General features: G+C 61.3%; 3 protein-coding genes across 19 annotated transcripts in view; 1 reads left to right on the forward strand and 2 right to left on the reverse strand.

The window, feature by feature from the left end:
* The window catches only part of LDLRAD3 (low density lipoprotein receptor class A domain containing 3), a 417,721-nt gene that overhangs the window by 161,527 nt on the left and 232,449 nt on the right, over positions 1-23,745 (forward strand). The window lies entirely within an intron of this gene.
* Positions 11,850-15,727, reverse strand: LOC138916384 (spermatogenesis-associated protein 31E1-like). Its single transcript, XM_070228627.1, has 4 exons — positions 15,490-15,727; positions 14,658-14,718; positions 14,143-14,203; positions 11,850-13,789 (listed from the first exon to the last, which is right to left on the reverse strand). Exons 1-4 carry the CDS (start codon positions 15,673-15,675, stop codon positions 12,367-12,369), a joined length of 1,731 nt encoding a protein of 576 aa, XP_070084728.1. The 5' UTR covers positions 15,676-15,727; the 3' UTR covers positions 11,850-12,366.
* Positions 19,551-23,428, reverse strand: LOC138916386 (spermatogenesis-associated protein 31E1-like). The gene is made up of 4 exons (XM_070228628.1): positions 23,191-23,428; positions 22,359-22,419; positions 21,844-21,904; positions 19,551-21,490 (listed from the first exon to the last, which is right to left on the reverse strand). The coding sequence occupies exons 1-4, from the start codon at positions 23,374-23,376 to the stop codon at positions 20,068-20,070; spliced, it is 1,731 nt and encodes a 576-aa protein (XP_070084729.1). The 5' UTR covers positions 23,377-23,428; the 3' UTR covers positions 19,551-20,067.

Below are 23,745 nucleotides of genomic sequence, written 5' to 3' on the forward strand. Positions count from 1 at the left end.
CCTCCAGTTGATTCAGAGAAGCGGCAATCCCAGTCAAAGAGGAGAGAGACTCGTCTTGGGGTGGGTCTGGGTCCAGGATGTCTTACCTTCCTGACGTTTCTCCTGTTGCCAGGTGGTCGTGAGGGCAAATGCCTCTTGCGGGGGGGGAAGAACAGGAGGAAGAGCCCCAGTCCGTACAGGATGCGGAGGATGGTCCCAATCACCCAGGAGGCGGCACTGGAGCTGAAGCAGGTAGCGGCGATGCTTTGTAGACGCAAGATAGGAGTTTCCATATCTCGGATCTGGTCCTACTCTCAGGCAACTGAGCGCTGGGAGTGACTTGGAGATTAGAACCCCACGCCCTCATCATGGAACCGTGGCCGTGTCACGGGGGCTCCTGAGGGGGGGTGGGGCAGGCGAGAGGAGGGCAGGCGATTGGACCCCAGCCCCTGCGCCACCAACTGGCCTCCAACTGCCTCCCTCCACCCTCCCGGGCCTTCTAGACCTTAGCCGGTTTTCTGTTTCTTCCCCCTGGAAGCCGGCTGTCGCCCGGTTCCTTGCGTCTCCTGGATTCTTGGTTCGAAGCCACCTGTCTCAGGGCCTTTGCAAGAAGTCTGCAGCTCTCCCAGGAATTCGGTCTAGTTCCCGGGGACTCACACCCTCACTCTCCTCTGTCCTCAACTCCGATTGTTGTTTCCGCCTCACTTGTTGACTCTGTGTGTGCGTGCGAGGGCACTGAAGTGCTGCCCTCTTAGCTGATGTCAGTCCTACAGTGCGGCGTTCTCGACTCTGCTCACCGCGTCAGACGTGAGATCCTCAGAGCTCCTTGATCTCAGGGCTGAGAGTTGGTCCCCTTTGACCTGCCTCTCCCTCTCCCTCCCGCTCCACAGCCACTGGCCACCACTTTAGTACTCTCCGTGTCTGTGAACTGACCTTTCTCTGGTCGTGTTTGGAGTTCACGTGTTAAGTGAGCCCAGGCGGTATCTGTCTTCCCCTGCCTGGCTTGTTCCCTTGAGCGTAACGCCCGCCAGGTTCGTCGATGTTGTGCCAGTCTCCACTCCATTTGTCCACGTAACAAGCTTTGGGTTTCGTCAGTCTGGAAGTCCCGCTTTATTTTACGCTTATTTGGCTTTGAATATGAGCGTTGTTCTTGTTTCGATCCACCTTTGCCATCTTCACTCAGGACGACTCACCCCAAAATGGAAACTAATCGTTTCTTACTCAACATCAGCATAACCAGAATTCAAGTGACCGCACCTCCCAGTAACGTGTTTCATGTTAGTCGCGTTTCTACTCGTGAAGTGAGAAAGCCTTCAGCAAGACTTAGGGGACGTGCTGGCCACACACACCCAGACACACACACACGCCCATACCTACCGCAGGCGTGGACGCATTTGCACCGACCGATTCGGTACTTTGCAACCAGAGAACTAAGCACATTCTCGTTCTCTCTAAGCTTTTCTGTCGTCTTGACCCTGTTTCTTCTCATTCCGCCCAAGAGAGACCGTCTTCGGTTTCCAGAGTTTGGACGGCTGTGTGGCCCCGCCCGAAGCCGGGCCCGGCTCCAGTGAGCTGAAGTGCTGCTGTTGAGAGCGGACGTTGGGGCCGGGTCCGTGGCCCGGGGGTTGGAGTCCAGTCTCAAGTAGCCCCCTTTCTGGCCTCCCAGGTTTGCCCTCCACGTGTTCTCTTTCTCAGAGTTGGTCTTGCCTTCCCCCTCCCGCCCGCTGCGGGCCCCCGGAGCCTCAAGTCGTGCCTGAAGCTGCAGAAAGAGGGCCCTTGGAGCCCTAGAGGAATTCCCTGGCGACATCATCGGGCATCCCTTTTTCAGTGAGAAGTGGGGGTTCGCTTAGGGGTTGTCGTTTTCGATCCACAGGTTAATTTTTCTGACCTGCTGGACAGGTAGTGCTTAGATGTCCGATTTGATGGTTGTCACACGGCCACACGTACACACACCTACGGGGGGGTACTCTTTTACTTGACAGTAAGGTAAGCTTCCTGACACCCAAAGAATTAAGGTAGACGTTGTTCTTAGGAGCTTAACGTGACGACCGTGTTCCCGGTTCATGAATATGTGCGATCGCAGAAGAACTGGCTTCAGAGGAGCTCTCTCAGCAGCCACCAAAATGATCTTTCAAGTCTTTCTCAACCGTTGAAACCGCTTTCTTCTTCTGAAGTCCAAGAAAGACCTTTTTCTGGGGCCGGGCCTCCTCACTGGGACCCTTGGCTAGGGTCTGACTGTGCCCAGAGTCCCCCGGTGAGGCTCTCGCACACAAGAGCTCTGGACTCCGGGCCTCCTCACAGCCAGCCGCCCAGGTCAGGGACCGACTTGACTCAGGCCTCACGCGGGTTCCCCGAATTGGCCTGCCTCCCAGCTCGGAGAAAGGCTGAGGAGGGCGTGTGGTTCACAACGTAAATCAATCGGAAAAGTCTTCCAGAAAATCGAATGCCGCTGGAACAGTTTGTACAGCAGAGGTGAGCCCGTGGTATCCAAGACAGACCGCCCACCCCAACTTGAGGGTCATTGGAGTATTTCCCTGACATGCGTGATGATTCCTCTCTCTGTTCCTAACCGAAGACGGAAGCGCGGGAAGCGTCTGTGGCTCCGACATTAAGACGAGCTTCAGAAAGTTTCCCTTTGCTCTTCGACTGAATATTCCTTATTTCAGTGGGACCTGGAGAAGCGATGGGAAGGCCAGGAGCACACTGACGTTTCCGTGCTCCCTTCGGATTCAGGGGATTCCGTGATCGTTTCAGCTGGGGATTCTGCGCTAATATTCCCATGAGAAACTGAGGCGGTCTGTTGATTCACAACTAATTGGGGTCCACAGCAAACCGTCAGTTTCTTCTTAATTCAAGGGGAAATCCAGTTCATTCAGGGGACCCGCTCGATCGGTGTGGATCTCTGTGTAATTAACGTTCTCTGGAGACGAAGAACAGAGGGCTCGTGACAGGTTAAAGGTCAGGGGTCTCCTGTCCAGATGCGTTCCGGCAGTGTTTTATTCAGTGTGGTGATCCCCGTCCCTCCCCCGTCCCCAGCACCTGTGCCGCGCGTTAAGGAACGGACCTTTCCTCAGGAAATGGCTCAGATCCAAGATACGGTGTTAGGTTGACTCTCTCTGCCCTGTTTCGCCCTTTCAACCTCCAACCCATGTGGCGTTTCCTCGTGAGATCCTGGAGGCGGGCTCATTTTCACACCTTCACTGCCCGTGATATTTGCTGGGCAGCAAAATTTCAGTTCACCCAAAAACCTTCACAGAGAAGCTCATGGCAGGTTTATTTCTAAGGGGTGAAATGATACAAACCAAAAAATGCCGTCCGGTAGGTAAGCGGTTCAACTCTAGTGGCACTTTGTCTCCTTCCCCCGCGTCCCAGCCTAGGCGCACAGCGTCCCACCGTCCGGTGGTGACCCCACGCGCTCAGCCCCGGCTCCGTTCCCCAGGAGGAGAAGGCAGGTGCAGGAGAGCAGGGCTCTGAGCTCCTCTGGGCAGAGGGGTGAGGGCCCACGGCAGCCTGCGTGCTCCCCACCCGCCCGCCCTCGGAGCCGGGAGCGCAGCCATCCTTGTCGCTGCTGCTCCCGACTGTGACAAGCACGGAGGGACGGGGACGCTGGGCCGAGAGGGATGCGCAGGCCCATCTCCGTGGCAGCTTCAGCAGGGAGAGAAGAAGCTCCCGGGGCGGCGTCCTCACCTATTCCCACCAAGAGCCCAGGGGTGGGGGGGCGGGGCAAGCTTCCTCGCCCTCCGGACTCAGGGCCAGCACTGCCCCACACTCCCCTCCCCACTCTGTGACCTGTGAGCCCGTCTCGACACTCGCTGGAGCCTCTGCAAAGCCCCTCCCTACAGCCCCACAAGTTCAAGGGCCAGAGAACGCAGGAGAGGACAGGCGGGGCCCATCGTGGGCTTGGGGTCTTAGAGGTTTCGCTCCTCTGGAAGGAGCCCAAAGCTTCCGTGTGTTTTTGGGAGGACGGTGTGATGGGGACTTGAGGTGCAATGGGGGAGCTGGGGCGAGGGCGGGTGAGCCACGCTGCCGTCGGCCTCCCCCCCCCCCCAGCCCCCCCCCCCCCCCCCCCGTGGCCCTGTCCCTTCTGGAAGCCAAAGCAGACGCTCAGGAAGGGCGGAGCCTGAGCCCGTTTTTCCCCCTAGCAGGGCACAGACAGAAGCCACGACCTCTAAGGAGAAAACAAGTGTATTGGGGGAAAACTCGGGTAGGAGGACGGCGTTAGCACGGAGGGTGGGATAAGGAGAAGAAGCAGGTTTTCTGTTCGTCCGCTTGCCCATTCGGGGAGAGAAGCGTTCCTACGAGGAAAGGGGTGTGAGGCACAGTCTGCTCATCCCGGGAGACGCAGATCTGAGGACAGCATGGCGGGTAATGGATTGGCTGAGGCAGCTGCCACCCTCAGCCCAGGCTGGCAGGGTTTGGCCGGGGAGCGCGGCTGCCTGGATGGCGAGGTCCGGTCGCCATGGCTGCTCTGATCCATTCCCTCGTATCGGGACAGTTGTGGTGCCTGGAGGTGGGCTGGGGGCTGTCCTCTGCGATTGTTCTCCTCTGCTCTGGGGAGGAGGGCACGTCGTGGTGACAGGTATGTCCGGCTCGCCAGGCCTGAGGTGGGTTTCGCGATGCTTCTGCTGGGAGGCCGGAAGTTCTCGGCCAGCCTCGGTTTCCCTCCCAGGACGCAGACACAGGATGTCACTGTCGATGGCGCCTGAACAGCCCCGCCATCCGACGCCGAGCTGTGTGTGACCCGTGCCCGGCTCTGGGCGGTGGCCGAGGCGGGCTTGCCTTGGCGAGGGGATCCTCTCGCGCTTCCTCCTTGTTGGGCCTCAGGCAGGGCAGGAGGCGTCTCCACATTTTTCTGAGAGGGCCGTCGTGAGGCTCCTCTTCCTTGGCAGGCCGGGGCCGGAGGGGTTTGGTCTCGAGGGTGTCTCCCATGTCCCCGACCTGGCTCCGAGACTGGGACCCTGACTCCCCGTCCGGTGTTGCCACCCCACGGCAGGGCTCTGGTGAGGCCCCAGCCCTACTCTCCTGCCGAGGCTCTTCCCTGGCCGCTGGGGAGCCTGAAGTCGGCCCCCGACGGCCTCGCTCGGCCCCCACGAAGGTCCCACCCCGCCCTTCGCTCTCTGAGAGGCTGCGTGGGGAGGTTGGAGAAGGCGGCCGGCCCTCCTGTCCCGAGAGAGAGGCTTCTGAGGGCCCTCTGCCATGGCCAGGTAGGGTCCCTCCCAGGGCCTTGTGATTTTCCTCACACACAGGTGAGGGAGCAGGGAGGGGACGGGCCAGCCTGGGAACTGATGGTTTTGTCGTCAGAGCTGAGACCTGGTCACCCGGAGGAGGCTCAAGAGGTTCTCCCGCGAAGCGTGCCGAGTCAGCTTGCGAGGGGGCCCCAGCATCCCAGGTGGCTGCGGGGGGCAGAGGGGACCGTGGAAGGGCCGAGGGTTGAGCCTCACATGCTTTCGGAGCCGCAGGCCCCAAGGACAGGAGGGGTAGGCCCCAGCGGAAATTCAGCCCAGACGTGATCGTGTGTGCTTGGAGCATGTGAGGAGGGCGTGGGTCGTCTTGCTCTTCTCCCCAGACCTCCGTGGGCACGCTTTCCGTGATGTCTGTCTCGAGCAGCTTCTGGGCGTCAGGGCTGGCAAGTGAGGGGCTGTCGGTCTCTCCCTCCCTGTTTGTGGGGCCTCCCCAGAAGGAGGCCGCTGGTGGGAGGCAGGACAGGGGCCCTTGCTGGGACCCGAAGCGCGACGGCAAGGGGAAGAACCAGGCCTGGATCGTGTTCCACCGGGAGGGGAACGTTTGAAGGCGACAGCTCCCGCGGCCGTGGCCTGAGTTGGGAAACGGCCAAGACGAGTGAGCTGGAGCCGAGCTCGTGGCCACGGGGCGTAGTGGAGTGGTGGTCAGGGCCGAGGGCGGTTCTGCTGGCAGGGTGGAGGCCCAAGGTCGAGTGCGCTGGGTGAGAAGAGCCAGGGAAAGTGCTGGAGTCGTGGTGAGAGGAGCACCTTGCGCGGGCTTCCCGCGTGGCTGGCGGACTGTAGCAGACGCTGTCTTGCACGCCTCCCCAGGGGAGTCTTGAGATGCGAAGCGATGGGAGCACCCCTTACAAGACAGCCTCCCCGGGGAGCTGCGGGAAACAAGATGCACAAGCTGTAGCCGGGAGCAGAGGGCCCTGGGACGGCAGGGCCGGGCAGGGCCGGGCAGGGCAGGGCAGGGCCGGGCCGGGCCGGGCCGGGCCGGGCCGGGGCAGGGCAGGCCGGGCCGGGCCAGGCCAGGTGCGGGTGGCCCCTTGAGAGCCACGGCCCTCCCTGGCCCTCCCTTCACTGGACCGAATTCTCCTGCTGTCCCTCCCCCCAGGCCTCTTGCCACCCCCTGGCCCGTGGCTCCCCTCCCAGCTCAGCCCCAAGCTGCCTGTAGCCCTGGGGCACGTCAGAGCCTCTGCGAGGAAGAAGCCCAGGAGAGAAGGGCAATTTTCCTTACCTTGGCGAAAGGGACCTCGGGCCCCCCACTTCTGCCAGGTCCTTCCGGCCAGCTCTGTAAACTAGAAATGAGGGCACCGGGTCACAGCGGTGAAGGCGGGGGCCGAGGGCTCTGGCAGGAGGCTGCGTGCAGTGTGCCTTTAGGGCAGACCGTTTGAGGTCAGACTCTGGAGCCCAGGCACCAGTGCCCAAGGCCACGGGATCCCTGACGGGGATGGCAAGGCTGCTGATGGGTTGAGGTTTGTCGTGGACCGAGTGCTTCAACCTCCACCACAGCCCACGTGCCCCTGCTGGGCAACAGCCTGTTGCGGACGCCTGCCGGCCTGGGCCTTAGTTCCGCGCACAGAATCTGGCAAGGACTCAGGTTTTCCTCTCCTTCCCGGGAGCCTCGCGGAGGGCTCTGTCTCCTGAGGGACAGGCTCTGTCCCTGGCCTCCTCGAGCCCACGGAGCCGGGCGCTCAGGGACAGGAGGTGGAGGCCAGCTCTGGGGCACAGGGCTGAATGGCAGCAGCTTACCTTTCCAAGCTCCCCTTTTCTTCCTGCTCCTGCTGCTCCTCCCTCTCGGCTCCACTTGACGCTGAAATGAGAGAAAAAACAAGAAACTGCGGGGTCTGAGCCCCAAGGCTCCCCGTCCTCTCTCTGGACCAGCCGCAGACGCGCAGCGTTTGTGAGCAGGATGACCGCCTACCCTGAACTCCTGGGGCTCTGGGGCGTCTCTTCCCTTTTACTTCCTTTGGAAGTGGACAACTGAACCCAGAATGGACGTGTGCTGTCTTCCTTCTCTGAGGATCGTAAGCAGGTCCCCGTGTGGGACCAGCGTGCCTCTTCCGTCGCTGTTCCTCTGCTCAAGAAGCGCGTGCACGCGCCTTCTCAGAGGTACAGGATCTTGTGAGCTTCCTCAGGGAGGACTCTGCTTCCTGAGGCTACAGCCCCACTCCAGGTCCTGCCCAGAGGCTCTCGGGGGCTGAGCTGTGCCCTCAGATCGAGCACGACAGAGAAAAGGCCCGCCTGAGACACCTGCCCCGGGGAGGTGGCTGGGGAAGCGGTGCTCAGGGCCTGTCTTCCCACAGACCCCACTCGGCCTCCCGTCCGTGGCCACTGGTCGCTGGCCTCGGGGGCCTTTCCCTGGAGCCCTCTACCACACCGGGACTCCTGCTCGGAGGTCTTCGGACCGAAATCCTTGTGCCCGCTCTCCCCCCTGCCCACGCAACCTGGCTTGTGTCTAGAAGGACGGTGTTCCGTTCTTTCCCATCCCTGGAGTCCCTCCAGTTGATTCAGAGAAGCGGCAATCCCAGTCAAAGAGGAGAGAGACTCGTCTTGGGGTGGGTCTGGGTCCAGGATGTCTTACCTTCCTGACGTTTCTCCTGTTGCCAGGTGGTCGTGAGGGCAAATGCCTCTTGCGGGGGGGGAAGAACAGGAGGAAGAGCCCCAGTCCGTACAGGATGCGGAGGATGGTCCCAATCACCCAGGAGGCGGCACTGGAGCTGAAGCAGGTAGCGGCGATGCTTTGTAGACGCAAGATAGGAGTTTCCATATCTCGGATCTGGTCCTACTCTCAGGCAACTGAGCGCTGGGAGTGACTTGGAGATTAGAACCCCACGCCCTCATCATGGAACCGTGGCCGTGTCACGGGGGCTCCTGAGGGGGGGTGGGGCAGGCGAGAGGAGGGCAGGCGATTGGACCCCAGCCCCTGCGCCACCAACTGGCCTCCAACTGCCTCCCTCCACCCTCCCGGGCCTTCTAGACCTTAGCCGGTTTTCTGTTTCTTCCCCCTGGAAGCCGGCTGTCGCCCGGTTCCTTGCGTCTCCTGGATTCTTGGTTCGAAGCCACCTGTCTCAGGGCCTTTGCAAGAAGTCTGCAGCTCTCCCAGGAATTCGGTCTAGTTCCCGGGGACTCACACCCTCACTCTCCTCTGTCCTCAACTCCGATTGTTGTTTCCGCCTCACTTGTTGACTCTGTGTGTGCGTGCGAGGGCACTGAAGTGCTGCCCTCTTAGCTGATGTCAGTCCTACAGTGCGGCGTTCTCGACTCTGCTCACCGCGTCAGACGTGAGATCCTCAGAGCTCCTTGATCTCAGGGCTGAGAGTTGGTCCCCTTTGACCTGCCTCTCCCTCTCCCTCCCGCTCCACAGCCACTGGCCACCACTTTAGTACTCTCCGTGTCTGTGAACTGACCTTTCTCTGGTCGTGTTTGGAGTTCACGTGTTAAGTGAGCCCAGGCGGTATCTGTCTTCCCCTGCCTGGCTTGTTCCCTTGAGCGTAACGCCCGCCAGGTTCGTCGATGTTGTGCCAGTCTCCACTCCATTTGTCCACGTAACAAGCTTTGGGTTTCGTCAGTCTGGAAGTCCCGCTTTATTTTACGCTTATTTGGCTTTGAATATGAGCGTTGTTCTTGTTTCGATCCACCTTTGCCATCTTCACTCAGGACGACTCACCCCAAAATGGAAACTAATCGTTTCTTACTCAACATCAGCATAACCAGAATTCAAGTGACCGCACCTCCCAGTAACGTGTTTCATGTTAGTCGCGTTTCTACTCGTGAAGTGAGAAAGCCTTCAGCAAGACTTAGGGGACGTGCTGGCCACACACACCCAGACACACACACACGCCCATACCTACCGCAGGCGTGGACGCATTTGCACCGACCGATTCGGTACTTTGCAACCAGAGAACTAAGCACATTCTCGTTCTCTCTAAGCTTTTCTGTCGTCTTGACCCTGTTTCTTCTCATTCCGCCCAAGAGAGACCGTCTTCGGTTTCCAGAGTTTGGACGGCTGTGTGGCCCCGCCCGAAGCCGGGCCCGGCTCCAGTGAGCTGAAGTGCTGCTGTTGAGAGCGGACGTTGGGGCCGGGTCCGTGGCCCGGGGGTTGGAGTCCAGTCTCAAGTAGCCCCCTTTCTGGCCTCCCAGGTTTGCCCTCCACGTGTTCTCTTTCTCAGAGTTGGTCTTGCCTTCCCCCTCCCGCCCGCTGCGGGCCCCCGGAGCCTCAAGTCGTGCCTGAAGCTGCAGAAAGAGGGCCCTTGGAGCCCTAGAGGAATTCCCTGGCGACATCATCGGGCATCCCTTTTTCAGTGAGAAGTGGGGGTTCGCTTAGGGGTTGTCGTTTTCGATCCACAGGTTAATTTTTCTGACCTGCTGGACAGGTAGTGCTTAGATGTCCGATTTGATGGTTGTCACACGGCCACACGTACACACACCTACGGGGGGGTACTCTTTTACTTGACAGTAAGGTAAGCTTCCTGACACCCAAAGAATTAAGGTAGACGTTGTTCTTAGGAGCTTAACGTGACGACCGTGTTCCCGGTTCATGAATATGTGCGATCGCAGAAGAACTGGCTTCAGAGGAGCTCTCTCAGCAGCCACCAAAATGATCTTTCAAGTCTTTCTCAACCGTTGAAACCGCTTTCTTCTTCTGAAGTCCAAGAAAGACCTTTTTCTGGGGCCGGGCCTCCTCACTGGGACCCTTGGCTAGGGTCTGACTGTGCCCAGAGTCCCCCGGTGAGGCTCTCGCACACAAGAGCTCTGGACTCCGGGCCTCCTCACAGCCAGCCGCCCAGGTCAGGGACCGACTTGACTCAGGCCTCACGCGGGTTCCCCGAATTGGCCTGCCTCCCAGCTCGGAGAAAGGCTGAGGAGGGCGTGTGGTTCACAACGTAAATCAATCGGAAAAGTCTTCCAGAAAATCGAATGCCGCTGGAACAGTTTGTACAGCAGAGGTGAGCCCGTGGTATCCAAGACAGACCGCCCACCCCAACTTGAGGGTCATTGGAGTATTTCCCTGACATGCGTGATGATTCCTCTCTCTGTTCCTAACCGAAGACGGAAGCGCGGGAAGCGTCTGTGGCTCCGACATTAAGACGAGCTTCAGAAAGTTTCCCTTTGCTCTTCGACTGAATATTCCTTATTTCAGTGGGACCTGGAGAAGCGATGGGAAGGCCAGGAGCACACTGACGTTTCCGTGCTCCCTTCGGATTCAGGGGATTCCGTGATCGTTTCAGCTGGGGATTCTGCGCTAATATTCCCATGAGAAACTGAGGCGGTCTGTTGATTCGCAACTAATTGGGGTCCACAGCAAACCGTCAGTTTCTTCTTAATTCAAGGGGAAATCCAGTTCATTCAGGGGACCCGCTCGATCGGTGTGGATCTCTGTGTAATTAACGTTCTCTGGAGACGAAGAACAGAGGGCTCGTGACAGGTTAAAGGTCAGGGGTCTCCTGTCCAGATGCGTTCCGGCAGTGTTTTATTCAGTGTGGTGATCCCCGTCCCTCCCCCGTCCCCAGCACCTGTGCCGCGCGTTAAGGAACGGACCTTTCCTCAGGAAATGGCTCAGATCCAAGATACGGTGTTAGGTTGACTCTCTCTGCCCTGTTTCGCCCTTTCAACCTCCAACCCATGTGGCGTTTCCTCGTGAGATCCTGGAGGCGGGCTCATTTTCACACCTTCACTGCCCGTGATATTTGCTGGGCAGCAAAATTTCAGTTCACCCAAAAACCTTCACAGAGAAGCTCATGGCAGGTTTATTTCTAAGGGGTGAAATGATACAAACCAAAAAATGCCGTCCGGTAGGTAAGCGGTTCAACTCTAGTGGCACTTTGTCTCCTTCCCCCGCGTCCCAGCCTAGGCGCACAGCGTCCCACCGTCCGGTGGTGACCCCACGCGCTCAGCCCCGGCTCCGTTCCCCAGGAGGAGAAGGCAGGTGCAGGAGAGCAGGGCTCTGAGCTCCTCTGGGCAGAGGGGTGAGGGCCCACGGCAGCCTGCGTGCTCCCCACCCGCCCGCCCTCGGAGCCGGGAGCGCAGCCATCCTTGTCGCTGCTGCTCCCGACTGTGACAAGCACGGAGGGACGGGGACGCTGGGCCGAGAGGGATGCGCAGGCCCATCTCCGTGGCAGCTTCAGCAGGGAGAGAAGAAGCTCCCGGGGCGGCGTCCTCACCTATTCCCACCAAGAGCCCAGGGGTGGGGGGGCGGGGCAAGCTTCCTCGCCCTCCGGACTCAGGGCCAGCACTGCCCCACACTCCCCTCCCCACTCTGTGACCTGTGAGCCCGTCTCGACACTCGCTGGAGCCTCTGCAAAGCCCCTCCCTACAGCCCCACAAGTTCAAGGGCCAGAGAACGCAGGAGAGGACAGGCGGGGCCCATCGTGGGCTTGGGGTCTTAGAGGTTTCGCTCCTCTGGAAGGAGCCCAAAGCTTCCGTGTGTTTTTGGGAGGACGGTGTGATGGGGACTTGAGGTGCAATGGGGGAGCTGGGGCGAGGGCGGGTGAGCCACGCTGCCGTCGGCCGCCCCCCCCCCCCCGCCCCCCCCCCCCCCCCCCGTGGCCCTGTCCCTTCTGGAAGCCAAAGCAGACGCTCAGGAAGGGCGGAGCCTGAGCCCGTTTTTCCCCCTAGCAGGGCACAGACAGAAGCCACGACCTCTAAGGAGAAAACAAGTGTATTGGGGGAAAACTCGGGTAGGAGGACGGCGTTAGCACGGAGGGTGGGATAAGGAGAAGAAGCAGGTTTTCTGTTCGTCCGCTTGCCCATTCGGGGAGAGAAGCGTTCCTACGAGGAAAGGGGTGTGAGGCACAGTCTGCTCATCCCGGGAGACGCAGATCTGAGGACAGCATGGCGGGTAATGGATTGGCTGAGGCAGCTGCCACCCTCAGCCCAGGCTGGCAGGGTTTGGCCGGGGAGCGCGGCTGCCTGGATGGCGAGGTCCGGTCGCCATGGCTGCTCTGATCCATTCCCTCGTATCGGGACAGTTGTGGTGCCTGGAGGTGGGCTGGGGGCTGTCCTCTGCGATTGTTCTCCTCTGCTCTGGGGAGGAGGGCACGTCGTGGTGACAGGTATGTCCGGCTCGCCAGGCCTGAGGTGGGTTTCGCGATGCTTCTGCTGGGAGGCCGGAAGTTCTCGGCCAGCCTCGGTTTCCCTCCCAGGACGCAGACACAGGATGTCACTGTCGATGGCGCCTGAACAGCCCCGCCATCCGACGCCGAGCTGTGTGTGACCCGTGCCCGGCTCTGGGCGGTGGCCGAGGCGGGCTTGCCTTGGCGAGGGGATCCTCTCGCGCTTCCTCCTTGTTGGGCCTCAGGCAGGGCAGGAGGCGTCTCCACATTTTTCTGAGAGGGCCGTCGTGAGGCTCCTCTTCCTTGGCAGGCCGGGGCCGGAGGGGTTTGGTCTCGAGGGTGTCTCCCATGTCCCCGACCTGGCTCCGAGACTGGGACCCTGACTCCCCGTCCGGTGTTGCCACCCCACGGCAGGGCTCTGGTGAGGCCCCAGCCCTACTCTCCTGCCGAGGCTCTTCCCTGGCCGCTGGGGAGCCTGAAGTCGGCCCCCGACGGCCTCGCTCGGCCCCCACGAAGGTCCCACCCCGCCCTTCGCTCTCTGAGAGGCTGCGTGGGGAGGTTGGAGAAGGCGGCCGGCCCTCCTGTCCCGAGAGAGAGGCTTCTGAGGGCCCTCTGCCATGGCCAGGTAGGGTCCCTCCCAGGGCCTTGTGATTTTCCTCACACACAGGTGAGGGAGCAGGGAGGGGACGGGCCAGCCTGGGAACTGATGGTTTTGTCGTCAGAGCTGAGACCTGGTCACCCGGAGGAGGCTCAAGAGGTTCTCCCGTGAAGCGTGCCGAGTCAGCTTGCGAGGGGGCCCCAGCATCCCAGGTGGCTGCGGGGGGCAGAGGGGACCGTGGAAGGGCCGAGGGTTGAGCCTCACATGCTTTCGGAGCCGCAGGCCCCAAGGACAGGAGGGGTAGGCCCCAGCGGAAATTCAGCCCAGACGTGATCGTGTGTGCTTGGAGCATGTGAGGAGGGCGTGGGTCGTCTTGCTCTTCTCCCCAGACCTCCGTGGGCACGCTTTCCGTGATGTCTGTCTCGAGCAGCTTCTGGGCGTCAGGGCTGGCAAGTGAGGGGCTGTCGGTCTCTCCCTCCCTGTTTGTGGGGCCTCCCCAGAAGGAGGCCGCTGGTGGGAGGCAGGACAGGGGCCCTTGCTGGGACCCGAAGCGCGACGGCAAGGGGAAGAACCAGGCCTGGATCGTGTTCCACCGGGAGGGGAACGTTTGAAGGCGACAGCTCCCGCGGCCGTGGCCTGAGTTGGGAAACGGCCAAGACGAGTGAGCTGGAGCCGAGCTCGTGGCCACGGGGCGTAGTGGAGTGGTGGTCAGGGCCGAGGGCGGTTCTGCTGGCAGGGTGGAGGCCCAAGGTCGAGTGCGCTGGGTGAGAAGAGCCAGGGAAAGTGCTGGAGTCGTGGTGAGAGGAGCACCTTGCGCGGGCTTCCCGCGTGGCTGGCGGACTGTAGCAGACGCTGTCTTGCACGCCTCCCCAGGGGAGTCTTGAGATGCGAAGCGATGGGAGCACCCCTTACAAGACAGCCTCCCCGGGGAGCTGCGGGAAACAAGATGCACAAGCTGTAGCCGGGAGCAGAGGGCCCTGGGACGGCAGGGCCGGGCAGGGCCGGGCAGGGCAGGGCAGGGCCGGGCCGGGCCGGGCCGGGCCGGGCCGGGGCAGGGCAGGCCGGGCCGGGCCAGGCCAGGTGCGGGTGGCCCCTTGAGAGCCACGGCCCTCCCTGGCCCTCCCTTCACTGGACCGAATTCTCCTGCTGTCCCTCCCCCCAGGCCTCTTGCCACCCCCTGGCCCGTGGCTCCCCTCCCAGCTCAGCCCCAAGCTGCCTGTAGCCCTGGGGCACGTCAGAGCCTCTGCGAGGAAGAAGCCCAGGAGAGAAGGGCAATTTTCCTTACCTTGGCGAAAGGGACCTCGGGCCCCCCACTTCTGCCAGGTCCTTCCGGCCAGCTCTGTAAACTAGAAATGAGGGCACCGGGTCACAGCGGTGAAGGCGGGGGCCGAGGGCTCTGGCAGGAGGCTGCGTGCAGTGTGCCTTTAGGGCAGACCGTTTGAGGTCAGACTCTGGAGCCCAGGCACCAGTGCCCAAGGCCACGGGATCCCTGACGGGGATGGCAAGGCTGCTGATGGGTTGAGGTTTGTCGTGGACCGAGTGCTTCAACCTCCACCACAGCCCACGTGCCCCTGCTGGGCAACAGCCTGTTGCGGACGCCTGCCGGCCTGGGCCTTAGTTCCGCGCACAGAATCTGGCAAGGACTCAGGTTTTCCTCTCCTTCCCGGGAGCCTCGCGGAGGGCTCTGTCTCCTGAGGGACAGGCTCTGTCCCTGGCCTCCTCGAGCCCACGGAGCCGGGCGCTCAGGGACAGGAGGTGGAGGCCAGCTCTGGGGCACAGGGCTGAATGGCAGCAGCTTACCTTTCCAAGCTCCCCTTTTCTTCCTGCTCCTGCTGCTCCTCCCTCTCGGCTCCACTTGACGCTGAAATGAGAGAAAAAACAAGAAACTGCGGGGTCTGAGCCCCAAGGCTCCCCGTCCTCTCTCTGGACCAGCCGCAGACGCGCAGCGTTTGTGAGCAGGATGACCGCCTACCCTGAACTCCTGGGGCTCTGGGGCGTCTCTTCCCTTTTACTTCCTTTGGAAGTGGACAACTGAACCCAGAATGGACGTGTGCTGTCTTCCTTCTCTGAGGATCGTAAGCAGGTCCCCGTGTGGGACCAGCGTGCCTCTTCCGTCGCTGTTCCTCTGCTCAAGAAGCGCGTGCACGCGCCTTCTCAGAGGTACAGGATCTTGTGAGCTTCCTCAGGGAGGACTCTGCTTCCTGAGGCTACAGCCCCACTCCAGGTCCTGCCCAGAGGCTCTCGGGGGCTGAGCTGTGCCCTCAGATCGAGCACGACAGAGAAAAGGCCCGCCTGAGACACCTGCCCCGGGGAGGTGGCTGGGGAAGCGGTGCTCAGGGCCTGTCTCCCCACAGACCCCACTCGGCCTCCCGTCCGTGGCCACTGGTCGCTGGCCTCGGGGGCCTTTCCCTGGAGCCCTCTACCACACCGGGACTCCTGCTCGGAGGTCTTCGGACCGAAATCCTTGTGCCCGCTCTCCCCCCTGCCCACGCAACCTGGCTTGTGTCTAGAAGGACGGTGTTCCGTTCTTTCCCATCCCTGGAGTCCCTCCAGTTGATTCAGAGAAGCGGCAATCCCAGTCAAAGAGGAGAGAGACTCGTCTTGGGGTGGGTCTGGGTCCAGGATGTCTTACCTTCCTGACGTTTCTCCTGTTGCCAGGTGGTCGTGAGGGCAAATGCCTCTTGCGGGGGGGGAAGAACAGGAGGAAGAGCCCCAGTCCGTACAGGATGCGGAGGATGGTCCCAATCACCCAGGAGGCGGCACTGGAGCTGAAGCAGGTAGCGGCGATGCTTTGTAGACGCAAGATAGGAGTTTCCATATCTCGGATCTGGTCCTACTCTCAGGCAACTGAGCGCTGGGAGTGACTTGGAGATTAGAACCCCACGCCCTCATCATGGAACCGTGGCCGTGTCACGGGGGCTCCTGAGGGGGGGTGGGGCAGGCGAGAGGAGGGCAGGCGATTGGACCCCAGCCCCTGCGCCACCAACTGGCCTCCAACTGCCTCCCTCCACCCTCCCGGGCCTTCTAGACCTTAGCCGGTTTTCTGTTTCTTCCCCCTGGAAGCCGGCTGTCGCCCGGTTCCTTGCGTCTCCTGGATTCTTGGTTCGAAGCCACCTGTCTCAGGGCCTTTGCAAGAAGTCTGCAGCTCTCCCAGGAATTCGGTCTAGTTCCCGGGGACTCACACCCTCACTCTCCTCTGTCCTCAACTCCGATTGTTGTTTCCGCCTCACTTGTTGACTCTGTGTGTGCGTGCGAGGGCACTGAAGTGCTGCCCTCTTAGCTGATGTCAGTCCTACAGTGCGGCGTTCTCGACTCTGCTCACCGCGTCAGACGTGAGATCCTCAGAGCTCCTTGATCTCAGGGCTGAGAGTTGGTCCCCTTTGACCTGCCTCTCCCTCTCCCTCCCGCTCCACAGCCACTGGCCACCACTTTAGTACTCTCCGTGTCTGTGAACTGACCTTTCTCTGGTCGTGTTTGGAGTTCACGTGTTAAGTGAGCCCAGGCGGTATCTGTCTTCCCCTGCCTGGCTTGTTCCCTTGAGCGTAACGCCCGCCAGGTTCGTCGATGTTGTGCCAGTCTCCACTCCATTTGTCCACGTAACAAGCTTTGGGTTTCGTCAGTCTGGAAGTCCCGCTTTATTTTACGCTTATTTGGCTTTGAATATGAGCGTTGTTCTTGTTTCGATCCACCTTTGCCATCTTCACTCAGGACGACTCACCCCAAAATGGAAACTAATCGTTTCTTACTCAACATCAGCATAACCAGAATTCAAGTGACCGCACCTCCCAGTAACGTGTTTCATGTTAGTCGCGTTTCTACTCGTGAAGTGAGAAAGCCTTCAGCAAGACTTAGGGGACGTGCTGGCCACACACACCCAGACACACACACACGCCCATACCTACCGCAGGCGTGGACGCATTTGCACCGACCGATTCGGTACTTTGCAACCAGAGAACTAAGCACATTCTCGTTCTCTCTAAGCTTTTCTGTCGTCTTGACCCTGTTTCTTCTCATTCCGCCCAAGAGAGACCGTCTTCGGTTTCCAGAGTTTGGACGGCTGTGTGGCCCCGCCCGAAGCCGGGCCCGGCTCCAGTGAGCTGAAGTGCTGCTGTTGAGAGCGGACGTTGGGGCCGGGTCCGTGGCCCGGGGGTTGGAGTCCAGTCTCAAGTAGCCCCCTTTCTGGCCTCCCAGGTTTGCCCTCCACGTGTTCTCTTTCTCAGAGTTGGTCTTGCCTTCCCCCTCCCGCCCGCTGCGGGCCCCCGGAGCCTCAAGTCGTGCCTGAAGCTGCAGAAAGAGGGCCCTTGGAGCCCTAGAGGAATTCCCTGGCGACATCATCGGGCATCCCTTTTTCAGTGAGAAGTGGGGGTTCGCTTAGGGGTTGTCGTTTTCGATCCACAGGTTAATTTTTCTGACCTGCTGGACAGGTAGTGCTTAGATGTCCGATTTGATGGTTGTCACACGGCCACACGTACACACACCTACGGGGGGGTACTCTTTTACTTGACAGTAAGGTAAGCTTCCTGACACCCAAAGAATTAAGGTAGACGTTGTTCTTAGGAGCTTAACGTGACGACCGTGTTCCCGGTTCATGAATATGTGCGATCGCAGAAGAACTGGCTTCAGAGGAGCTCTCTCAGCAGCCACCAAAATGATCTTTCAAGTCTTTCTCAACCGTTGAAACCGCTTTCTTCTTCTGAAGTCCAAGAAAGACCTTTTTCTGGGGCCGGGCCTCCTCACTGGGACCCTTGGCTAGGGTCTGACTGTGCCCAGAGTCCCCCGGTGAGGCTCTCGCACACAAGAGCTCTGGACTCCGGGCCTCCTCACAGCCAGCCGCCCAGGTCAGGGACCGACTTGACTCAGGCCTCACGCGGGTTCCCCGAATTGGCCTGCCTCCCAGCTCGGAGAAAGGCTGAGGAGGGCGTGTGGTTCACAACGTAAATCAATCGGAAAAGTCTTCCAGAAAATCGAATGCCGCTGGAACAGTTTGTACAGCAGAGGTGAGCCCGTGGTATCCAAGACAGACCGCCCACCCCAACTTGAGGGTCATTGGAGTATTTCCCTGACATGCGTGATGATTCCTCTCTCTGTTCCTAACCGAAGACGGAAGCGCGGGAAGCGTCTGTGGCTCCGACATTAAGACGAGCTTCAGAAAGTTTCCCTTTGCTCTTCGACTGAATATTCCTTATTTCAGTGGGACCTGGAGAAGCGATGGGAAGGCCAGGAGCACACTGACGTTTCCGTGCTCCCTTCGGATTCAGGGGATTCCGTGATCGTTTCAGCTGGGGATTCTGCGCTAATATTCCCATGAGAAACTGAGGCGGTCTGTTGATTCACAACTAATTGGGGTCCACAGCAAACCGTCAGTTTCTTCTTAATTCAAGGGGAAATCCAGTTCATTCAGGGGACCCGCTCGATCGGTGTGGATCTCTGTGTAATTAACGTTCTCTGGAGACGAAGAACAGAGGGCTCGTGACAGGTTAAAGGTCAGGGGTCTCCTGTCCAGATGCGTTCCGGCAGTGTTTTATTCAGTGTGGTGATCCCCGTCCCTCCCCCGTCCCCAGCACCTGTGCCGCGCGTTAAGGAACGGACCTTTCCTCAGGAAATGGCTCAGATCCAAGATACGGTGTTAGGTTGACTCTCTCTGCCCTGTTTCGCCCTTTCAACCTCCAACCCATGTGGCGTTTCCTCGTGAGATCCTGGAGGCGGGCTCATTTTCACACCTTCACTGCCCGTGATATTTGCTGGGCAGCAAAATTTCAGTTCACCCAAAAACCTTCACAGAGAAGCTCATGGCAGGTTTATTTCTAAGGGGTGAAATGATACAAACCAAAAAATGCCGTCCGGTAGGTAAGCGGTTCAACTCTAGTGGCACTTTGTCTCCTTCCCCCGCGTCCCAGCCTAGGCGCACAGCGTCCCACCGTCCGGTGGTGACCCCACGCGCTCAGCCCCGGCTCCGTTCCCCAGGAGGAGAAGGCAGGTGCAGGAGAGCAGGGCTCTGAGCTCCTCTGGGCAGAGGGGTGAGGGCCCACGGCAGCCTGCGTGCTCCCCACCCGCCCGCCCTCGGAGCCGGGAGCGCAGCCATCCTTGTCGCTGCTGCTCCCGACTGTGACAAGCACGGAGGGACGGGGACGCTGGGCCGAGAGGGATGCGCAGGCCCATCTCCGTGGCAGCTTCAGCAGGGAGAGAAGAAGCTCCCGGGGCGGCGTCCTCACCTATTCCCACCAAGAGCCCAGGGGTGGGGGGGCGGGGCAAGCTTCCTCGCCCTCCGGACTCAGGGCCAGCACTGCCCCACACTCCCCTCCCCACTCTGTGACCTGTGAGCCCGTCTCGACACTCGCTGGAGCCTCTGCAAAGCCCCTCCCTACAGCCCCACAAGTTCAAGGGCCAGAGAACGCAGGAGAGGACAGGCGGGGCCCATCGTGGGCTTGGGGTCTTAGAGGTTTCGCTCCTCTGGAAGGAGCCCAAAGCTTCCGTGTGTTTTTGGGAGGACGGTGTGATGGGGACTTGAGGTGCAATGGGGGAGCTGGGGCGAGGGCGGGTGAGCCACGCTGCCGTCGGCCTCCCCCCCCCCCAGCCCCCCCCCCCCCCCCCCCGTGGCCCTGTCCCTTCTGGAAGCCAAAGCAGACGCTCAGGAAGGGCGGAGCCTGAGCCCGTTTTTCCCCCTAGCAGGGCACAGACAGAAGCCACGACCTCTAAGGAGAAAACAAGTGTATTGGGGGAAAACTCGGGTAGGAGGACGGCGTTAGCACGGAGGGTGGGATAAGGAGAAGAAGCAGGTTTTCTGTTCGTCCGCTTGCCCATTCGGGGAGAGAAGCGTTCCTACGAGGAAAGGGGTGTGAGGCACAGTCTGCTCATCCCGGGAGACGCAGATCTGAGGACAGCATGGCGGGTAATGGATTGGCTGAGGCAGCTGCCACCCTCAGCCCAGGCTGGCAGGGTTTGGCCGGGGAGCGCGGCTGCCTGGATGGCGAGGTCCGGTCGCCATGGCTGCTCTGATCCATTCCCTCGTATCGGGACAGTTGTGGTGCCTGGAGGTGGGCTGGGGGCTGTCCTCTGCGATTGTTCTCCTCTGCTCTGGGGAGGAGGGCACGTCGTGGTGACAGGTATGTCCGGCTCGCCAGGCCTGAGGTGGGTTTCGCGATGCTTCTGCTGGGAGGCCGGAAGTTCTCGGCCAGCCTCGGTTTCCCTCCCAGGACGCAGACACAGGATGTCACTGTCGATGGCGCCTGAACAGCCCCGCCATCCGACGCCGAGCTGTGTGTGACCCGTGCCCGGCTCTGGGCGGTGGCCGAGGCGGGCTTGCCTTGGCGAGGGGATCCTCTCGCGCTTCCTCCTTGTTGGGCCTCAGGCAGGGCAGGAGGCGTCTCCACATTTTTCTGAGAGGGCCGTCGTGAGGCTCCTCTTCCTTGGCAGGCCGGGGCCGGAGGGGTTTGGTCTCGAGGGTGTCTCCCATGTCCCCGACCTGGCTCCGAGACTGGGACCCTGACTCCCCGTCCGGTGTTGCCACCCCACGGCAGGGCTCTGGTGAGGCCCCAGCCCTACTCTCCTGCCGAGGCTCTTCCCTGGCCGCTGGGGAGCCTGAAGTCGGCCCCCGACGGCCTCGCTCGGCCCCCACGAAGGTCCCACCCCGCCCTTCGCTCTCTGAGAGGCTGCGTGGGGAGGTTGGAGAAGGCGGCCGGCCCTCCTGTCCCGAGAGAGAGGCTTCTGAGGGCCCTCTGCCATGGCCAGGTAGGGTCCCTCCCAGGGCCTTGTGATTTTCCTCACACACAGGTGAGGGAGCAGGGAGGGGACGGGCCAGCCTGGGAACTGATGGTTTTGTCGTCAGAGCTGAGACCTGGTCACCCGGAGGAGGCTCAAGAGGTTCTCCCGTGAAGCGTGCCGAGTCAGCTTGCGAGGGGGCCCCAGCATCCCAGGTGGCTGCGGGGGGCAGAGGGGACCGTGGAAGGGCCGAGGGTTGAGCCTCACATGCTTTCGGAGCCGCAGGCCCCAAGGACAGGAGGGGTAGGCCCCAGCGGAAATTCAGCCCAGACGTGATCGTGTGTGCTTGGAGCATGTGAGGAGGGCGTGGGTCGTCTTGCTCTTCTCCCCAGACCTCCGTGGGCACGCTTTCCGTGATGTCTGTCTCGAGCAGCTTCTGGGCGTCAGGGCTGGCAAGTGAGGGGCTGTCGGTCTCTCCCTCCCTGTTTGTGGGGCCTCCCCAGAAGGAGGCCGCTGGTGGGAGGCAGGACAGGGGCCCTTGCTGGGACCCGAAGCGCGACGGCAAGGGGAAGAACCAGGCCTGGATCGTGTTCCACCGGGAGGGGAACGTTTGAAGGCGACAGCTCCCGCGGCCGTGGCCTGAGTTGGGAAACGGCCAAGACGAGTGAGCTGGAGCCGAGCTCGTGGCCACGGGGCGTAGTGGAGTGGTGGTCAGGGCCGAGGGCGGTTCTGCTGGCAGGGTGGAGGCCCAAGGTCGAGTGCGCTGGGTGAGAAGAGCCAGGGAAAGTGCTGGAGTCGTGGTGAGAGGAGCACCTTGCGCGGGCTTCCCGCGTGGCTGGCGGACTGTAGCAGACGCTGTCTTGCACGCCTCCCCAGGGGAGTCTTGAGATGCGAAGCGATGGGAGCACCCCTTACAAGACAGCCTCCCCGGGGAGCTGCGGGAAACAAGATGCACAAGCTGTAGCCGGGAGCAGAGGGCCCTGGGACGGCAGGGCCGGGCAGGGCCGGGCAGGGCAGGGCAGGGCCGGGCCGGGCCGGGCCGGGCCGGGCCGGGGCAGGGCAGGCCGGGCCGGGCCAGGCCAGGTGCGGGTGGCCCCTTGAGAGCCACGGCCCTCCCTGGCCCTCCCTTCACTGGACCGAATTCTCCTGCTGTCCCTCCCCCCAGGCCTCTTGCCACCCCCTGGCCCGTGGCTCCCCTCCCAGCTCAGCCCCAAGCTGCCTGTAGCCCTGGGGCACGTCAGAGCCTCTGCGAGGAAGAAGCCCAGGAGAGAAGGGCAATTTTCCTTACCTTGGCGAAAGGGACCTCGGGCCCCCCACTTCTGCCAGGTCCTTCCGGCCAGCTCTGTAAACTAGAAATGAGGGCACCGGGTCACAGCGGTGAAGGCGGGGGCCGAGGGCTCTGGCAGGAGGCTGCGTGCAGTGTGCCTTTAGGGCAGACCGTTTGAGGTCAGACTCTGGAGCCCAGGCACCAGTGCCCAAGGCCACGGGATCCCTGACGGGGATGGCAAGGCTGCTGATGGGTTGAGGTTTGTCGTGGACCGAGTGCTTCAACCTCCACCACAGCCCACGTGCCCCTGCTGGGCAACAGCCTGTTGCGGACGCCTGCCGGCCTGGGCCTTAGTTCCGCGCACAGAATCTGGCAAGGACTCAGGTTTTCCTCTCCTTCCCGGGAGCCTCGCGGAGGGCTCTGTCTCCTGAGGGACAGGCTCTGTCCCTGGCCTCCTCGAGCCCACGGAGCCGGGCGCTCAGGGACAGGAGGTGGAGGCCAGCTCTGGGGCACAGGGCTGAATGGCAGCAGCTTACCTTTCCAAGCTCCCCTTTTCTTCCTGCTCCTGCTGCTCCTCCCTCTCGGCTCCACTTGACGCTGAAATGAGAGAAAAAACAAGAAACTGCGGGGTCTGAGCCCCAAGGCTCCCCGTCCTCTCTCTGGACCAGCCGCAGACGCGCAGCGTTTGTGAGCAGGATGACCGCCTACCCTGAACTCCTGGGGCTCTGGGGCGTCTCTTCCCTTTTACTTCCTTTGGAAGTGGACAACTGAACCCAGAATGGACGTGTGCTGTCTTCCTTCTCTGAGGATCGTAAGCAGGTCCCCGTGTGGGACCAGCGTGCCTCTTCCGTCGCTGTTCCTCTGCTCAAGAAGCGCGTGCACGCGCCTTCTCAGAGGTACAGGATCTTGTGAGCTTCCTCAGGGAGGACTCTGCTTCCTGAGGCTACAGCCCCACTCCAGGTCCTGCCCAGAGGCTCTCGGGGGCTGAGCTGTGCCCTCAGATCGAGCACGACAGAGAAAAGGCCCGCCTGAGACACCTGCCCCGGGGAGGTGGCTGGGGAAGCGGTGCTCAGGGCCTGTCTTCCCACAGACCCCACTCGGCCTCCCGTCCGTGGCCACTGGTCGCTGGCCTCGGGGGCCTTTCCCTGGAGCCCTCTACCACACCGGGACTCCTGCTCGGAGGTCTTCGGACCGAAATCCTTGTGCCCGCTCTCCCCCCTGCCCACGCAACCTGGCTTGTGTCTAGAAGGACGGTGTTCCGTTCTTTCCCATCCCTGGAGTCCCTCCAGTTGATTCAGAGAAGCGGCAATCCCAGTCAAAGAGGAGAGAGACTCGTCTTGGGGTGGGTCTGGGTCCAGGATGTCTTACCTTCCTGACGTTTCTCCTGTTGCCAGGTGGTCGTGAGGGCAAATGCCTCTTGCGGGGGGGGAAGAACAGGAGGAAGAGCCCCAGTCCGTACAGGATGCGGAGGATGGTCCCAATCACCCAGGAGGCGGCACTGGAGCTGAAGCAGGTAGCGGCGATGCTTTGTAGACGCAAGATAGGAGTTTCCATATCTCGGATCTGGTCCTACTCTCAGGCAACTGAGCGCTGGGAGTGACTTGGAGATTAGAACCCCACGCCCTCATCATGGAACCGTGGCCGTGTCACGGGGGCTCCTGAGGGGGGGTGGGGCAGGCGAGAGGAGGGCAGGCGATTGGACCCCAGCCCCTGCGCCACCAACTGGCCTCCAACTGCCTCCCTCCACCCTCCCGGGCCTTCTAGACCTTAGCCGGTTTTCTGTTTCTTCCCCCTGGAAGCCGGCTGTCGCCCGGTTCCTTGCGTCTCCTGGATTCTTGGTTCGAAGCCACCTGTCTCAGGGCCTTTGCAAGAAGTCTGCAGCTCTCCCAGGAATTCGGTCTAGTTCCCGGGGACTCACACCCT

This window comes from Equus caballus, chromosome 12 (genome assembly GCF_041296265.1).
Source record: "Equus caballus isolate H_3958 breed thoroughbred chromosome 12, TB-T2T, whole genome shotgun sequence".
Lineage (NCBI taxonomy): Eukaryota > Metazoa > Chordata > Mammalia > Perissodactyla > Equidae > Equus > Equus caballus.